Raw genomic sequence first — 18,596 nt, forward strand, 5'->3', positions numbered from 1 at the left:
TATTTTCCTTGCTCTGTACTCTGCTCACTGTTATTGTACCTGTATATATATTTTCCTTGTTCTGTAATCGACTCACTGTTATTGTTGTCTGTTTATGTAATTTCCTCTTTCTGTAATCTGCTCACTGTTGTTGTACCATTGTCTCTCCGATTGTGATAAACTCACACTATATCCTCCATCTTCAGAGTATTATATGAATGTTGTATTTCTTTAAGCTTGAAATATCTGCTTCTTCATATGTTTTGATCACAATCATCTATCTTGTGCATAATTTCCATTCTGAATCCTCCTTATCCTCATATTAGGAATTTGGCCTTTATCCATATTTAGAATTGTCTTAGCTTCACTAGGTAACTCTTGGAAATTGTTATAATATATAAAATATGTACCTGCAAAAGAAAACACAATGTTAGCCATAAAATCTGCCAGTTTGTTTCCCTCTCTCAGTGTGTGTACTATGGCCAAACTTCCTTTCATAATCTGTATCCTTCTGACCTCCATAGTCACTTCCCAAGGTCTGTGCCAATCTCCTTCAATCATTTTCATTGCAGCTAAAGAATCAGTTTCTAGAATCAGTGGGAGTAAATTATGGATCCTACAATATTCCAGCCCTAGTCTTATAGCTACCACTTCAGCAATGAGATTGTTTGATATTCCAATCATATTTCCTTCAGCATACACAAGGTTACCTTGATCATCTCTAATACAAAAAGTAGAAGAGCTTGGTCCTGGATTCCCTTTTGAAGAGCCATATGTATTGCATTTGAATGTATTCTGTCTAGGTAATTTTCAATAAACCACCTTACAATCAATTCTAGGAGTATACCCTGTCAAATATCTGACCAATTCAGGCGAGTTATTAGGCAGGTGGTACATCCAAGGATACAACTGCCTAGCCAATAGAATTAAATTATTTGTTATCCCCCCTCTCATACTCAGATAAGACATAGAACCACTAAATTTCAAGGCACTTCTTCTCTTCCACACTTGCCAACAAATAAACAATGGCACAACCATTAAAACATGTTTAAGTTTTGCTGAAACATCTGCATTCCACCATTTATACAAAGTATGTTTAAGAAAGGGCTCTCTACACCTGCTGATCCTGCAAAATATCTCTATATAGAATTAGTGAATGAACATATAATAAATAAGTGTTCAAATAGTCTCCTGAACTCCATCATCACAACAACCACACACTACCCCATCACCCATCCTATTCCTGATAAGAACTTCTCCAATAGGAAGTCTTTGTTTCCATAGCCTCCAATTGAAGAACGATATCTTAAAAGGAATTCTTGCACTCCAAATATACTTATATTTTAAACAGACTTCTTGCTTCTCCCTTAGAAAATCCCATACAGAACCTACAGTGAATTTTCCAGAAGTCTTCAGCATCCACCATGGTTTATCCCATTGCTGTTCATCTTCTGAACTCCTCAAGAGTTACATTACATGTCTATTAATATCATCCCCAAAACTTGTTTGAAGCAAGTCATAGTTCCATTCCCCATTCAAAAAACACTATTTCACTTTATCCAATTGCACATTTCTAGCACTGTCTAGAGGAACTATGTAATGTAGTGCACCTAATTGTGACCAATTATCATACCAGATACTTGAATGGCCACACTTAGGTTCCCACCAAACAAGTTGATCTATCAAATCTCTAGCTTCCAGCATATACTTCCAAGTTAAAGATCCATTTTTCCATTCAACCACCTGAGGTCTCTCCTTTTTACAATATTTATTCCACATAAAGTTAGACCAAAGAGTCTTTCTTGTTCTAAAGACCCACCATAATTTAGCAAATAAAGCTGTAGAAATATCAAACAAAGATCTAAATCCCACACCACCTTCATGTTTGGGTTTACATAAATCTGACCAAGCTACCCAATGCATGTTATTTCCATCCTCCCTAAATTTCCAAATTTTTTTGCAAAAACTCTATGTAAATCATGACTAACACACCTTGGAGGATTAATAGCAGATAAGAGATAAATAGGTATGATGTTTAACACATTATGAATTAACACAACCTTACCTCTAAATGACAACATTTTTCCTTTCCAAGCTTGCAATTTGTTGTGCACTTTTTTCATCAATTCTGCAAAGTGTACCTTCTTCTTCTTGGCATGACCAACTGGGCATCCCAAATACCTTAGTGGAAACTTGCCTCTAATAAAGCCAGTTTTTGCTTCTATATCTAAGATCAAATCATGTGATATATTATGAAAGACAAAAAAAGAACTTTTTTTCTTTATTAATCATCTGCCCTGACTGCTTCTCATAATCTCTCAGAGTTGTCATCAATACATCTAATGAATTGGCATATGCTGCCGTAAAAATAATAGTATCATCTGCATAGGCAAGATGATTAATCTGATCACTCTATTTTGGTAATTCAAACCCCTTGTAGACCTCATTACAGAACAAAACATTTAAGCTTTAAGATAGAACTTCAGCAGTTAGTATGAACAAAGCAGGGGATAGAGGATCCCCTTGTTTCACTCCCCTAGATGAGTGAAATAAACCATTAGTCTGCCCATTGATAAATATAGAATACCAGTTGTTAGCAACCAGTCTCCAGACTTTATCAACAAAGTTATTATCAAAACCCATTTCTTCCAACACCTTTATAAGAAAGCCCCATTTCACCCTATCATATGCGTTTGCCATATCCAACTTGATCACCACATTTGCTGGCTTACCCCATTTTCTGATATCAATAATAATCTCCTGAGCAAGTAACACATTTTCAGTAATGCTTATTCCTTTCACAAAGCCAGACTGATTTTCTGAAATCAGGGATGGAAGAAGAACCCCGACTCTATCATTCATCACCCTCGAGATCACTTTATTAAGAAAATTACTCAAACTAATTGGCCTCATGTCTGAGAAAGATTGACAAATATCTTTCTTTGGAAGTAGGACCAAATTAGTATGTGTAATAGACTTAGGAAGGGTGACACCATTAAAGAAAGCACCAACCACATTAACCACATCATCCCCAACTATATCCCAACATTGTTGGAAAAAATGTCCCGTAACCCATCATGACCACTAGCACTGTCCCTATTGAGATCAAACACTACTTTTTTAACTTTCTCCATTGAAGGAAAATCATTTAATCTTCTGTTGTCTTCATCAGTAACCCTTTTCTGAATATGTCTCAATAGAGGGACTTCCTCCATATTATGAATGCCTGTGAATTGCTTCTGAAAATACTCCTGAAATAACGTTCAAGTTAGGAGAGTATTTTGCATCTATCACAATGAATTGTGCATTAGTAATAGTCTGAGTCACATTCCGACCCCGAAAAATGTTAGGATTGAAGTTTGTTTTCCTAACATAATGTAATTCCTAGAGAGTTTGCTTCCATCTCTGTTAGTGTAACACTAGAGGAACTAGCAAGACGAATGGTTATGTAAAATACTATTTAAATATGTGATATATATCAAGTTTGTATCATAAAGTAATAAAGTGTATTTCTTGAAGAAATGAACGATCAGTCTTCCATAATACTCCCTCCGTTTCACAAAGAATGACCTCCTTTCCTTTTTAGTCAGTTTCAAAAAGAATGACCTCTTTCCTTTTTTGGTAACATTTTACTTTTTGCTTTCCACGTGGCATGTTTAAGACCACAAGATTAAGGGCAATTTTGTACATTTGACATAACTTTAATTTAGGACCACAAGATTCAAAAGTCTTCTTTATTTACTTAAACTCCGTGCCAAGTCAAACCAGGTCATTCTTTATGAAACGGAGGGAGTACCTTGTTAGCAGTAGAGGAGCCACCTTACAATTAGGGGTTCATCCAAACCCTCTTCGGCTGAAAGTTATGATTTATATATAGTTAAAATAATTTTTTAGGTATATATAGTAGATGTCGAACCCCCTTCGACTACTTCGTGTATCTATTTTTTCAGATTTTAAACCCCCTTATTGAAAATCCTGACTTCGCCGCCACTGCTTGTTAGTATATTATATATACCTTGTGGATATCATAGATGTTTAATAATTATTTTCTTATGAAATGAATCAATCTTCTATAATATTATATTTGTATATCCAACCTATCAAATATATATAATAATATATTACAAAATATACTTCGATTACCACTAAATTGAATAAGTTATTTTTAAATAATTGTTATACGAAAAAAATAATGTGTACTATATCATTTTTTTAATTAATATAAAAAATCAAAAAGATATGTAAAATTAAATTATGTAAAGATAAAAAACAAAAAAAAAACTAGGAATTCAGAACTGTTTAAGTCAAGAATTACTCTATTTCCAACCTGAATAGAAATGGTTTCATCAGTGATTATTGAATTATCTTTTTGAATGATTCACAAATGTGATAAGTGATAACGAAAAGAAAAACACAAAAGTATAATAAAGAACTAAGTTGAATAGCAAAAATAAAAATTGATATGATATCATAAGAATATTTTTAAAATAATAATATTTATGTTTATTAAAAATATTATATACTAATTTACTACATTTATACAAGTATATATCTAAAATTTATCAATAAATAAATAAAACAATATCTATTTTATACACTTGTCAAATAATTAACAAATCTACTATTAACAATTATAACAATTACTTATTATATTTCATCACGTGTCTCTCTCATGCAATGATTGAGAAGCTTTCAATTTTCACAATTAGTTTTCTTTAAATCTGAAAGACTAATATTTTATCACGTAATTTTTAATTTTTTATTATATTTTTATGTCTTTTTTTGAATATCATGTCAAAATATTTTACATTGAATATAGATATATTTGTAAATATAATTCGACTTTGATCTTGTTCGTCTCTTGTTTTTGTTCATTACTTAATTTATTTTTTTCTTCAATTGATTCTACTATAATCGTAAATCATAGAAACTCGATTATCAACTAACAAATATATAGTTAATATCTAAATAACTTGATTGATAATATCAATATTACACTAAATATCTTTATTCAGTTGAATCAAGTAATAAATCAAATAAAATAGTATAAAATCTTTTAAGAAATTATAATTTTAAATCTTAAACATTGTTTCTAGATATTTGATTTTACAAGGAAACAAACAAATATGTTTAGAATATATATATATAAAATTTAGATTTTCCTTTCATATTATTTTTCTTAATAATTTATACAAAATATACATGTGCAGGTACATTCTCGAAAATTAATAGTATTGAACTATTGATAGATTTTTAATGGGTATATAAAGAAAATAACTTATTATATAGAATAACTATTAGATTGTAACTATAATCTTATGATTTGTGCACAGTTACAAGGGGCTAGTTTCCTATAATTACTAATTTTGAGAGAAACGAAAGTTGCGTATTGTGATTGTAGCTACTGCTGAATAACACTTTTAGTTAAATGATACTTATATGAAAGAAGAGTCGAAAATGCCCCTATATCTGACGTAAATTATTAGTTTCATTTTGAATTATTGACAATCTTAAAAACACCCCTTAATTTGACTAACTGAAGCTAAATACACCTCTGATCTTGCAACATTAGTAAAATACACCCCTAAATTCTCGTCAAGTTTAAGAGTGTATTGGGGGTGTATCTAAGTAATTAGTTAGTCAAGTAGATGGTATTTTTAAGGCTGTCAATGATTTGAGGACAAAACTAATAATTTACGTCAAATTTAAGGGTGTTTTTAATACTTTTCTCGAGCTACATTAGAATCTAATAATTGTCCTAGCTACTCATTTTGACAATATGCTATGCATATCTTCAACACTACTTTGAAGTTTTATACATTAAACATTATTATTTTTCTATTTATTATTTTATATCCTCACTTAATTAAGGTACTAACTTCTTTCTTTTCTTAGAAACTCTCATATCTTGAAAGTTTATACAATTTTCTTATGGCAAATTCAACCCAAGTGATACTAAAAATGGACTAAAAATGTTTTTCAATATATCTATACCTTTTTTGATGAGTAAAAAGGGCAATGTAGTCACATAACCTCATAAATTAACATTCTCAAATATAATTCAATGAATGTCAATACTTCAAAAGTAATTTATTGTGGAATCGAAAGTAACTATTAAAATTATAACTATAATCTCGTAGTTTGTGCTAGTGTACCATAAGGAATCAATGTACTCTTATTTTTATTGGAAGAGAGATGAGGTTTACGTACGTAATATAATTGTAGTTAATGTGAATTTTTTTTAAATTGAAAATCAAGGTGATAATTATGTTAGTTAATCGCTTTAATGTTATCTTGTGCGACGTTATTTTAATAGTTTTTTCCTTTAAAATATATATTTTTACATTCTTACTCGATCATAGGCAAACTAAGATTTGAAGATAATGGAACCCCTTAAAAGGCAAATGCACAATAATTGCATCTTATCGATTCATCCGTCAATTTTATTAAAAATACAAAGAATTAATATACTAACGTATAAATACGAATCAATTGACTTTAATTGACAAACTTACTTTGTGTGGTTATGATTGTAGATACTACTATGGGTCCATGAGGCTGCGTGTTCGAAACTTACTTGACCCTCTAATTTTATGTCAATTTTAAGTTTTTATTTATCATATAAAAATGAGAAAAAAAACACCAAAAAGTGAAAAACAAGATTTAATCTAGATGGATCAATACAATCATTGATTTCTCTAATCCTAGACGTGAGATTTCTACATGGTATCAGAGCATAAAAGCTCTTCCGCTCTCTGAGTATTAATAAAAAAAAAGATTTAATCTAGATTATTACAGTCGAAAAGAGTTTTGTGTCTTAGGATATATGATCGCATAATTTTTCTACCAAAATGAGGCATGTATTCTTATTGCTAATCTTGAATAATTTTTCTACCACAATGAGAAATGTATTCTTATTGCTAATCTTGAAAGAAAAATAATATATGGCTGAAGATAATGTTGAAATAAATATTTTTTTAATTGAAAATTATCGTAATAATTATGTTAATTGCTCTATTTGACAATACCTTATATATGCCTTTGGCGTTACTTCTAAAGCGTTTTTTCTTCTTCAATATATATATATATATTTATTTATTTTCGTTATGAATTTATTTATCTGAAAAAATCATAATATAATTATTCTATGATGAATTCGTCATATGATACACACATGAAAATACTTTAAAGATTATATAGACATCACTAAACGCATATGTATAATAGTTGAAGCATGTGGGTCATCCGATAATTTTATTAAAAATACATAAAATAAATGTATAAATATAAGTTAATTGACTACAATTAGTAAATCTTTGTGTTATGATGGTTGTGAGATCTCTTTGCATCCTGAAGCTGTGTGTTCGAAACTTGCTCCCCTATTTTGTGCAATTTCTTAATTTTTATTACTAAGCGAATTTGCCGTACAAATAATTTTCTTATAGTTAATCTGGCGTACATATTACAATTTTCTTATAGTGAATTTGCCGTACACATACAATAATAATAATAGATCTTTCAATATTTCTTCATATTTTCTGATGAGAAAAGGCTAGTGTAGTCATATAATCCTAAGGAGTAATTGATAAATATTTTATTATTGAATGGGTCAATATTTTGAAAATTTATTTATCGTTAATTTGTAAATTATCTACGCTCTCAATATAATTTTTATTGATAACTCGTAATTGAAAATTATTTTAATAATTATGTTAGCTACTCGTTTTGATAATATACCTAACTCATGCATTTGTTGGAGCTTAGTTCTCCTTTATATACTGAAAGAGACAGAACATAATTATTTTATTTTATATTTATATTATATATTATATTATCCATCGATTAATATAAGAATTTTCGTTGGAAGTTTTTTTTTAACCTTTGAAATATCATATAATTTTATTATGACGAATTAAAACACTTTTTGCCAATTTTCTTGAAATAAATGCCAACATAAATACAGCAGTTCAAGGTTAGAAGTGATACAAAGTTTAAAATAATTATTCAAAATTCAAGAAGAGTGTTTAATTCTCCCCCCCAGATTTGCTCTTTCTTTTATAGAAGTTTGATACTCCCTTTATTCAATATTAACTGAGTTTTGGATTTTTTTTATTGTTCAAAATAATTGAATTATTCCAAGTTCAAGATGAATATTTGATTTTTTTTTTCCATATTTGCCTTTTCCTTTAATGATGTTTGATATTTTTTAGAAGATAAATTGCACTATATGAAAAGTTATATATATTATTTCACAAAGGGAATAGTGAAAAAGATGTTAATTATGTCTTTGAATATTTTTCTTAATAAGTGTGTAATGTCTCACAAATTCAATTATATGGAACAAAGGGAGTATTTATAAGAGATAAATTACACTAATACAAAGTTATAATTATGATTTCACAAAGGACAATAATGGAAACTATGATTTAAATTATGTCCATCGATATTTTTCTTAATAAATGTGCATTATCTCATAAATTCAATCAATATTGAATAGAGGAAGTAAGTAGAAATATGTTAAATCTTATAATATTTAATTTTATAATCTGAAACATGTTACATGCATATGAAAAATTATAATTAAAGAATTATTAAAGAACGAAAGAAACAATAAATTGAAAAGAAAAATAGGACAAAATAAATTATTGTTCCTTGTCAATAAAAGATTTAAGAATTATTTTATTACTATTAAATTTTATCTAAACGATAAATAAAGCGCGAAAGTAGTAAAACCAATTCCGCAACTCGCACGTGCTACCCGCTTCGGATACAATTTGAAGGAAGGGTCAAATAAGGAATTCATCTAAAATGAAAGGGCAAAATCGTCAATTGATTAGATCAAATCGCTTGCTTCAGATCAGGCCCATGGCTTACTACACCTATAAATGCCCAAATGCCTCAATTCGTCTACCCATTCAAAAACCCAACAACACCAAAAACTCAAAGACACTAAAAAGATAAAATTAAAGACGGGTATCTAAATTAATCTACACGAAGAAGACGAAAACTAAAAACCTAGCAAAAAAAGAGAGCATAAAATACCTAATCAAACCCTAGGATTAATTACCTGTAATTATAATTTATAAACTCCCATTTTTTCATATGTTATGTTATATATATGTGTGTGCGTCTATGTGTAAAGGAAAATAGAATGGAAAAAGACTCAGCAGCAGCTACAACGACGACGAAGAAGACGATATGGAGTACATGGGAAGAACTTTTGTTAGCGTTTGCTGTGAAAAGGCATGGGCTAAAGGACTGGGAATCTGTAGCCATGGAACTCCAAAACCGTATATCGTTACCTGCTTTATTGACCGCTCAAATTTGTAAGGAGAAATACAGGGACCTCCGCCGCCGCTTCATGAATAGCTATAACAATAGTTATGATGAAAAAATCATAGAACAGGATGTTGATGGAAATGGAGATGTAACGATTCCTTGGATTGAGGAGTTGAGACAACTACGGGTTGCTGAGCTTCAACAAGAGGTTCAACGCTACGATCTTTCGATCCAGTAAAATCTCTCTGTTTCCCTTTTATTTTTTTGATTTTTTTTTTAAATTTTGATTTTTTCGGTTGTATGTGAATTTTTTTTTACGTGGAAAAAAATTCAGTAATTGGATCTGAGAGATTTTGATCTGTGATGTGATATGAACAGGTCGTTGGAGTTGAAAGTGAAAAAGATGGAGGAAGAGAGAGAACAGAGTTTGAAGGAGCAGAGTTTAGACGATGGGCAGAAACCAGATCTGGAGGATGTGAAGGAAGAGAGATCGCAAAACGACAAAAACAGCGGTGCTGATGTTAAGCCGGAGGATTCCACCGGAAAGCCCGTGTCGAGTGAGGAGTCAGACCGCGAAAACCGGTCGTTTAACGAGTCTAATTCGACGGAGAACAGAGAAACCGGTGTTAAAAATGAACCGGAACCGGTCGAGATCGGTGAAGACAAACCGGTTCAGGAGGTTAAACCGGTCAGTGAAGAGGACTCGTATAACGATAGCAGTTCAGATAGACAGGAGGAAAAGAAAGCCCGTCGCGACTCAGGCGATTTACGTGATACAGTGAGCGGGTCTAAGGAAGAGACTAAGGAAAACAGTGACGTGCAAAGCACGGCGACTTTAACGAAGAGAAAACGGCAGCGCGGTGGCGATGGTGGTAGAAGCGGCGGAGATGCGGCAGAGATGGGTTCTCCAGCCGTTGGAATTAAAGGGGATGGTGCGGCGAAATCAGAGCCGTTAATTGAGTTTTTAGATATTATCAGGTCGCATAAGCGCGGCTCTGTATTCAAGCGCCGGCTAGACAGCCAGGTAATGCTTCTCTACATCGCATTTTCAAATTGGTTGGCCTACAACTATTTGCTGATCAATTTTTGGTCGTTTGGACCACTTAAAAAAATTACAAAACTCGATTAACAAAATGGGTAAATATTTACCAACAAATATCAACGGGTGAGATTCGTTTGTTTTAAAAAATTACATGCAAAAATTGATGAAAAATGAAAAATGAAAAAATATATACAGTATATAGTATTTTTGTAGGTAAAAGAGAAAAGTGGATAAAACAAAACGGGTTAGTGGCTTCAATATATGACGTGTACATGAGTTTGTTGCCTAAAATTTATTCTTTTCATAAAATTATTATTTACCACTTTCATGTTTAGATTTATATTTCGTTACAAGTAAAAAAATAAATAAATAAATCAATAATTGGACTCGTTTCTCATATGAATTCTATACATGTGACAGTCGGGGAAAAAATGTTGATTATTCCTACTAAAATGAAAGAAAATAGGAGTTTTCTAATTGATCTAACTGCTCCCATGCAAACGAGGAAATATTATTTTGTTTTTAAATGGGCTACCTAAATAAAACTTGTCATTTGGCAGATTTATAAGTTTTACCAATTTGGAATTTTTTTATTTTATGTCTCACATGATCACATTAATGCGAGACTTTTTTTTCCCCAAAAATTGGTGAATTCAAAGTTTGTGGACTCAAAATATAAATTTGGATCTATTAATTTGTGAAACAAAAATAAGCCTCGCTCATTGTGAGTATTAAACAAAATTTCTCAATTTTAATATTTACCAATTAATTTATTTCAATTTATGTGATATCAATTGACTTGACATGAATAAATTACTATGTTATAATTGTTGTAACAGTATGCTTTTTTTTTTTTTAAAAAAATTAAGAGTAAATTGAGAAGTGTTGAGGTAATTTAGGATAGGGCGATAATAGGTCCCAACCAAAACTCCAGAACAAATGAGGGAAATTGATGAATTTGGACGGAAAATGGGACCCACTAACGAGGATGCCTAGTATGCATCTTTGCCGCAGTGCGTTGGAGCCACTAGAACTTAATCTTAAGATCACTTTAAAAAATAAGAAAAAAATCACTTTTATGGATCAGGTGAATACCGTGGGTCAGCCCACGAATATTATAAGGGGCCTTTAAAATGATATTCAGAAGCCCAATACATCCCTTGGAAATGATATCCTACCAACTTATATTTGAATAGTCAAAATAATAATACTGTAGTAAATTATAAAACCAAATCTCTATTCTTTTCATTATTCGTTGTTGCTTCTTTATTTGTGGTTTAACGTTTTGACATGCCCATTTTTTTTTTCTTTTATGAAAATAGTTCTAAGCATAATGGATATACTATAAATTACCTATTTCCTATTCTAACCACGGTTAATTTACGTGAGATGTGGTCCGGAATTGATTTTCACACCCTAATGTACCATAAGTTTGAATGTTTTTCTTTTCAGATCTATTTATTTTGTATGGTATAACTTTGATGTCTTAAAAATATTATGTTTAATTGCAATATTGAGATCACATAGTTCAAGTTTAATAGTTTTACATGTTCATGAAAAAATGGAATTTACCCACACATTACTGAAACCAGTGTGACTTCTAGTAAACAAAATATCGTGAAACAAGTCAATTAATAATGTTATCCTTGGATTTCAAAAAGTTCTTTGGAATTAAGCTAGAAGTTGATAGTATTCTCTATGTCCATAATTTGTCCACCACTTTAAAAATTCAAGAGAATTTTCAATTTAATCTTTAGTTATTTTCCAATGTCCTTCCCAAAGTATTGAAGTTTTTGTATTTAAATGGTGGTATAGTAAAATTCTATCTTATTTTTATTTTTTTTAAAAATGTGTCAAGTGAATATTGAAAAGTAATAATTATTTTTGAAGAGGCCTCCATGTGCTTGCTAAGATGGAGGATATTTTAGACATTTTTATTATGATTTGTGTTGGGAAAACCATGCGGCGTGCATTAGGAGGGTGAAAGACATTGTTTTGTTCTTATCCTATTTTTTCCAAGAGATGAAATGCTACTTAACTTACTAACGAAACGAGCGCGTTATTTAGGTCAACCCTACCCCACTTCCTTCGGCGTAGCTTTGGGAGGTATATATAGAAAAAAAAACTACTTTAAATCGTTGGTATTTCCCTTCTCTTCCTCTCCAACGAATGGAATTTATGCCACCACACCTACGCTATCATCTTTCATTAATTCCAATTCTGCTTTTTTAATTATTAAAAAAATAAATTAAAGTTGTAAGCTGATCGTTTTGACTTTTTCATGCAGAAAACGGACAAGTACATGAGTATGATCCGACAACATATGGATCTTGAAACGGTTCAAGCCCGGATTGATGACGGATCCTATTGCTCTTGCCCATCCAAATTCTACTTGGACCTCCTACTCATCTTCAACAATGCCATCGTCTACTTCGCTAAGTCATCCTCAGAGTCAACTGCAGCGAACGAACTCCGTGGCATTGTAATGGAAGAATTAAAAAAGACCAGAACCCAGTTGAAGGATCTATCACCATTAAAGATCCAACCCAAGCCTGAATTGGAGAGATCCGATTCTTTGCTTGCAAAACACAAGTCTACCGTTCCTATAGTAGTCTGTCGCAAGAGGAGCTCCATTTCAGCAAAAGCAGCAGCTTCTTCTGGTAATAACAAGCCAGAAAAACCAGCTGATAGTAAACCTCCTCTTAACCCAAAGCCACCTGCCATAAAATCTTCTTCAAATGAAGAAGAGAGTTCAATCAAGCTTGGGGTGAAAGAAAAGCCAGTGACTGGAGTAAGAAGTATGAGGAGGAGCAGCAAAGGCCGTTCGACTAATAATAATAATGCTTCACAATCCAACAGCAACCAAAACACGAATGCTAAGCAAAGCAATAGCAGCGGGGACAAAAAGGAAGAGGCGAAACCGGAGAAGAAGAAAGAAGAAAGTAAAAAACGAGGAGCTGCAGCGGATTTCTTGAAGAGGATAAAGAAGAATTCTCCTACTAAAGGAACGTTGGTGGAAGCGTTGAAGAATAATCCTCCAGAGGATGATGTTGTTGTTAAAGGTAACAAAAGAGATCAGCAAAAGAAAAAAGTTGATGAACGGAGAGAAGCTCCAGTGAGGCGAAGTGGCGGTGGTGGTGCTAGCAAGGATGAAGGTAGTCCATCGAAAAGGAGCGTAGGTCGACCACCAAAGAGAGGTGGAGGTGGTAGAGAAGTAGTTGTGCAGGAAAAACGTGCAAGGGAAAATAGTGAAAAAGATGATTCTACGAAACGGCCAAAGAAACGGTCAAGGAGGTAAAATTATGATGAATCAAGTTTAAGTAGTGATGTTAATTAGGAGGAGTTTAGTCTTATTTTGCAGTGTATATTTCACATCTTGTATTTTTAGTGTCAGGTTTTTATTTTGAGAATATTACATGTTAGAATTAGTTCACATCTTTTGCTTCTTATTGGTGTTTGTACCTTTTCCTTGTTACAGTGAATTTTCTTTTTCTCAATTAGTTTTATGCTATTTGTCCCATGCCATTGGTTATTGTTTTTAACCAAACAGTAATTTAAAGTTGTAGGAGAAAGAGAAGAAAGAAAAGAGAAAAAGGATTTAATTTAACATGTTGTATGGAGCTGTTCACTTATTACATACCTGTAGTTACTTTTTTCCAGCTCAAAAAACAAAGTAAAATTATACTTCTTCCGTCTAACAATAGTTATTCACTATATTATTTTTGGTGGATAATTTCACACTTAGATCCTAAGTTACCTTTATCATTTATTATAGTTATTTTTCTATTACATTTTTCAAGACATTGTATTTATTATTTTCAAATTAGGTATAGTAAAATTATCCTTCTATTAATAGTTTCTTAAGAAGTGTGTAAAGTCAATAGTTAATTTATGCGAGGTAGTTTAATTTAACACGAAATTTTAAGAAAAAAGACTTTTAAAATTTATGATTTAAAATAAGTCATATATGTTTGTGTGAGTATAAATTATTTCGCTACAAGAAACAAAAATGATATTATAGTGTAAATTTCTAAATAGGAGTGATTATTTAAGAAATTACTCATAATTTGATAAAATGTACAAGAGTAATGCTAAATATACTATATTAATAATGCTTATATTAATTATTTCATATGCACTGTTTAATTTAATATATAACAAATTTTGTATAATTTCCATTAAAATATTATTCATAAAGTACCCTTCATCTTTTTTTTGCTTTGTATACTTCCTTTGCAACAAAGTTCTTTGTTAAAACATCACGACATAGTTCTTTTTGAAAACGTCAATGGCTCTTCTTTTTGCCCCAAAAAATAAATTAAATAATTATTAATATTGCGTCAGAGTATTTTTAAGAAATGTTGGCAAAGAATTTTTTTTCCAACCAAACTTATCGTCCATATTCAGGAAAGTTGGCAAAGCTTTACCAATTTGTGCATATATTGTTGGCACCGTTTTAGATTTGATGAAGGAGCTTGACATACGCTTTGAGATTAGTATCAGTTTACGGCAGGAAAATAGTGAAAAATGTTTTGAAAAGGTTTTAAGGGTAGTTTTGTCATTAGTTAATTTAATGTAAGTGTTAAAATTTTTTGTATTATCAATATCTAGAAGTTTATGGTATCAATAATATATACCTTAATACGCAATAGAATGTATAACTAATATTCGAAAAAGTGTATCAGATAAGGTAATAGTTTTACTAATACACATAGCTAATGCATACATTGTTTTTGCTAATACACTCTATCAGACTATTTCTAAGGGTAAAATTGTCATTTTAAAATTAATAGTTACTAAGAGAGTGTTTGGATTGGATTAAAAGTTGGTCAAACCTATTTTTAAGTCAGTTTTTGACCTCTGCAAGTGTTTGACAAATATAAAAAATAACTTAAAATAAGTTAGAAAATGTTTTGCAAGTCAGAAATGACTTAAAGTAAGTCAAAAATCAAAAGTAGATCCCCCTACTTTTTATTTTTTTGACTTAAAAAAGTCATTTAAGTTTGACTTAAAAAAAATATTTTTTAAGTCAATCCAAACGGGCTCTAAATATAGACATGTTTAATTCTTTTTGAGACCAACTAGAAAAAAAAAGTTAGTCATATAAATTAGAATAGACGGAGTAACAACAATATATTCAGTGTAGTTCTACAAGTTGATCTTGGGAGAGTAGTGTGTACATAGACTTTATCATAACCTCCTATTTAAGGCCATGATCTCGATAAACTAAAGTAGTATTATGTTCTTTCTAATCATCTCTTCAGAATACTTTTTTGACCTACCTTCACCAGAGCCAACTTCTCATAGCTATACACTGAAATATCCGTGCATTTCCTCTTTACATGCTTAAATCATTTTATTTTCACTTTTAATAACTTGTCCTCCGTCAAAACCACTCATATATACCTCTTATCCTGAATATCTTCATTTCTGATTTAATTTTTTCCATCTCAATATATTCATTTCCGCAACTTTCAGTAGGTGGGGGGGGAGTATATGACCGCATCAACAGATGAAAAAAAGTGGAAGTAGGCTCGCTTGTATTTCTTTTGTTATTTAAGGATATAATGTGTTATGTGTGTTCTCTTATTTTTATTTCAATATATATACTTGTTATTTCTCTTATAAAAGAGTAGACATTTTCTACTATGATCTTATTCTCACTTGAAGTTCCACAATAGAATATTCAGTTTTAGGAGAAAAAGAAAAGAATCAAATGATGTATAGTCTTATGATAATAGTATTGAGCTTTTAACTTATATATAATAATGATTTCTCAATAGTAGCAAAAAGCTTGTGTAGATATCGTTGGAAAGTGACATAGCTAATATTCTCTTCGTTCCTAATTATTTATATATTTTTAAACTAACACATTTATTAAAAAAATAATGATTGATATAATGCGTTTACCATTTTATCCCTATTAATTATAAGGTTATGAATTAAAAATTTCATATTTTCAAGAAGTTCTACATTTTCAAAGTAATTAATTGTGGGTATAATAGATAAAAAAAATTATCCTTTCTTAATCTGTCAAAATGGACAAGTAAAAAAAAATAAGTAAAAAAGAAAAATTCGACAAGTAGGGACCGAGGAAGTACCAGTGGAGGATCTTTTTTCTTGGAACCTTAGAATTATATTTGACTTCCTAGAAACTTATTTGAAATTAAATTAGTATCTGGTTTTAAAAAGAATAAATTCAGTTTAAATGCTATAATGTTTGCCATCTTTATAAAATTTATAATTTGTCGAATACCTTTGAAACCACTTTTTTTAATTATATATAATGATTATTTTTTTAAGTTTAGGAATCGTCTCTTAACCAAATAAGATATAACCAAACAAGCTATTATGGCACATCACAATTTTTTAATTTTTTGTTAAAAATATATCAAGTATACTAGGTTTTATGGCACATCACAATTTTTTTATTTTTTTGTTAAAAATATATCAAGTATAATAGGTTTTATGGCACATCACAAATTTTAATTTTTGTTTAAAAATATATCAAGTATACTAGGTTTCTGGAATACTCCAAAAACCTCTAGATGTGTATAAAGTAGGGATAAGAGTCTGAAAAATATCCTAACTTTGGTCGGATTTGCTGTTGCGTTACTAAACTTTCATAAGGACCTATTACCTCCCTAGACTATTTAATACCGTATTTTTTACCCCCTGAACTATTTAATAGTGTATTTTAAAGGTATATATGTGCCCACGTGGATACATTACTATTTATAATTTTGCATAATTTTTTATGTCCACGTGGGCAAATATATATGTTTAAAATACGGTATTAAATAGTCTAGGGAGGTAATAGGTCTTCATGAAAGTTTAGTATCGCAACAACAAATCCGACCAAAGTTGGAATATTTTTCAGACCTTTATCCCTATAAAGTATAAACTAATGTAGTTAGCAAAATAATTTTTTTTTGGGTTAACGTCTAGGACCCAAATACTTAACAAAAACTTAAATCATTACAAATTAAATACTTATCTACTAAACTATTGCTAGAGCAATGAAAATTACTTTATGAAATCGTTTACAAATTGATAGATCTTTTTTTTTTTTTAATTTAACAAACCATTTATATTATCCCTTTCCAAAATTAAGATTTATAGTCTAGCCAACCGACAGAATTAGTTGAGTGAATAATTAAGATTTGTTTTATAGCACTATATATCCTTTGCAAACAAGCGTCTGAAGAATTAATAATTAGCCAGCTATTAATAATTGCTATTTCATCTGTTTTAATTTATTACTCTTATTATTTCATTTAGTCCATTTGAAAATAATATACTTTTTACTCTTTAGTTTCAATTGTTCACATACATGCTATTTTGTATATTTGATTATCTTTAATTTATGATCGCACAATTTTAAAGTCTTTTTACTTTTCTAAATGTCATGTTAAATCAAAATAAGATAAATAAATTGAAATGGAGAATTATTTTCTATTTTGAAATTTTTATGTCACTTTTGCATGCATCATGATTTTTTTATTGGTGTAATTAAGATATCAAGTGATTTGTCTAGTCATAACATGACAACAAACTTTATTTGCAGGTCTTGCTTAATTACTCGGGTTACTCGTGTCTATTTTATTGAATTGTTAGTGAATAAAATAAAATTGTTTTAGGAATTTTCTATAATGTCTATTCATACCTTCTTATCTAAATACATGTCCTTAATTAGTTAAAATTATATCATATTTTATCTAATTTCTATATAAGGTGAAAATAGTATGACATTTAATATTCCTAGTTATTCATTTTACTTGTTTTTGTTTTGTACTTTATTTAATCCTAACACACAAAAACAGACCGACACACTTTAGATGTTTCAAAAATAGTGTCCCAATATACTTTTAGACACCATGTTTGACAAGTGGCATTTATAGGAAGCAAATCACTCTCAGTTGATGTGTCATGTGAGGAACCTCAAAAAATATTTAAGCTATGTATATTGCTGTGTTAATTTTTATTTTTCACACTATCGATACGATTTAACGTGTTTTTGCACGTTCTTTATTAAATTACTTACAAATAACTTTATTTAATGGTGTAAAAAATTGATAATTTATTAATGTACGAACTTAAATTCTCAAGTTATACACGTTGATAGTGTAAAACTATTTTTTCATACAATTATATATTTTTACTTATAATAATAACATGTTAATTTTTATTTTTTAGGTCACTAAGAAGGAAAAATTACATAAATATACATTTTATTTTATCAAAATCTTTAAAAAAATTATCATTTTAAAAAATTACAAAAATCACCTCTCGGATA

General features: G+C 30.2%; 2 protein-coding genes across 2 annotated transcripts; one reads left to right on the forward strand and one right to left on the reverse strand.

The window, feature by feature from the left end:
* Positions 1-2,448: 2,448 nt before the first annotated feature.
* LOC125833568 (secreted RxLR effector protein 78-like) lies at positions 2,449-2,892 on the reverse strand. The gene has a single exon (XM_049512726.1). It carries the CDS (start codon positions 2,890-2,892, stop codon positions 2,449-2,451), a length of 444 nt encoding a protein of 147 aa, XP_049368683.1.
* A 6,186-nt stretch (positions 2,893-9,078) lies between these two features.
* LOC125833769 (uncharacterized) lies at positions 9,079-13,609 on the forward strand. The gene is made up of 3 exons (XM_049512954.1): positions 9,079-9,492; positions 9,637-10,282; positions 12,588-13,609. Exons 1-3 carry the CDS (start codon positions 9,098-9,100, stop codon positions 13,596-13,598), a joined length of 2,052 nt encoding a protein of 683 aa, XP_049368911.1. The 5' UTR covers positions 9,079-9,097; the 3' UTR covers positions 13,599-13,609.
* The last annotated feature ends 4,987 nt before the right edge of the window (positions 13,610-18,596 follow it).

This window comes from Solanum verrucosum, unplaced genomic scaffold, assembly GCF_900185275.1.
Source record: "Solanum verrucosum unplaced genomic scaffold, falcon-dt-bn FXZP01000307.1, whole genome shotgun sequence".
In the NCBI taxonomy this organism is placed as follows: domain Eukaryota; kingdom Viridiplantae; phylum Streptophyta; class Magnoliopsida; order Solanales; family Solanaceae; genus Solanum; species Solanum verrucosum.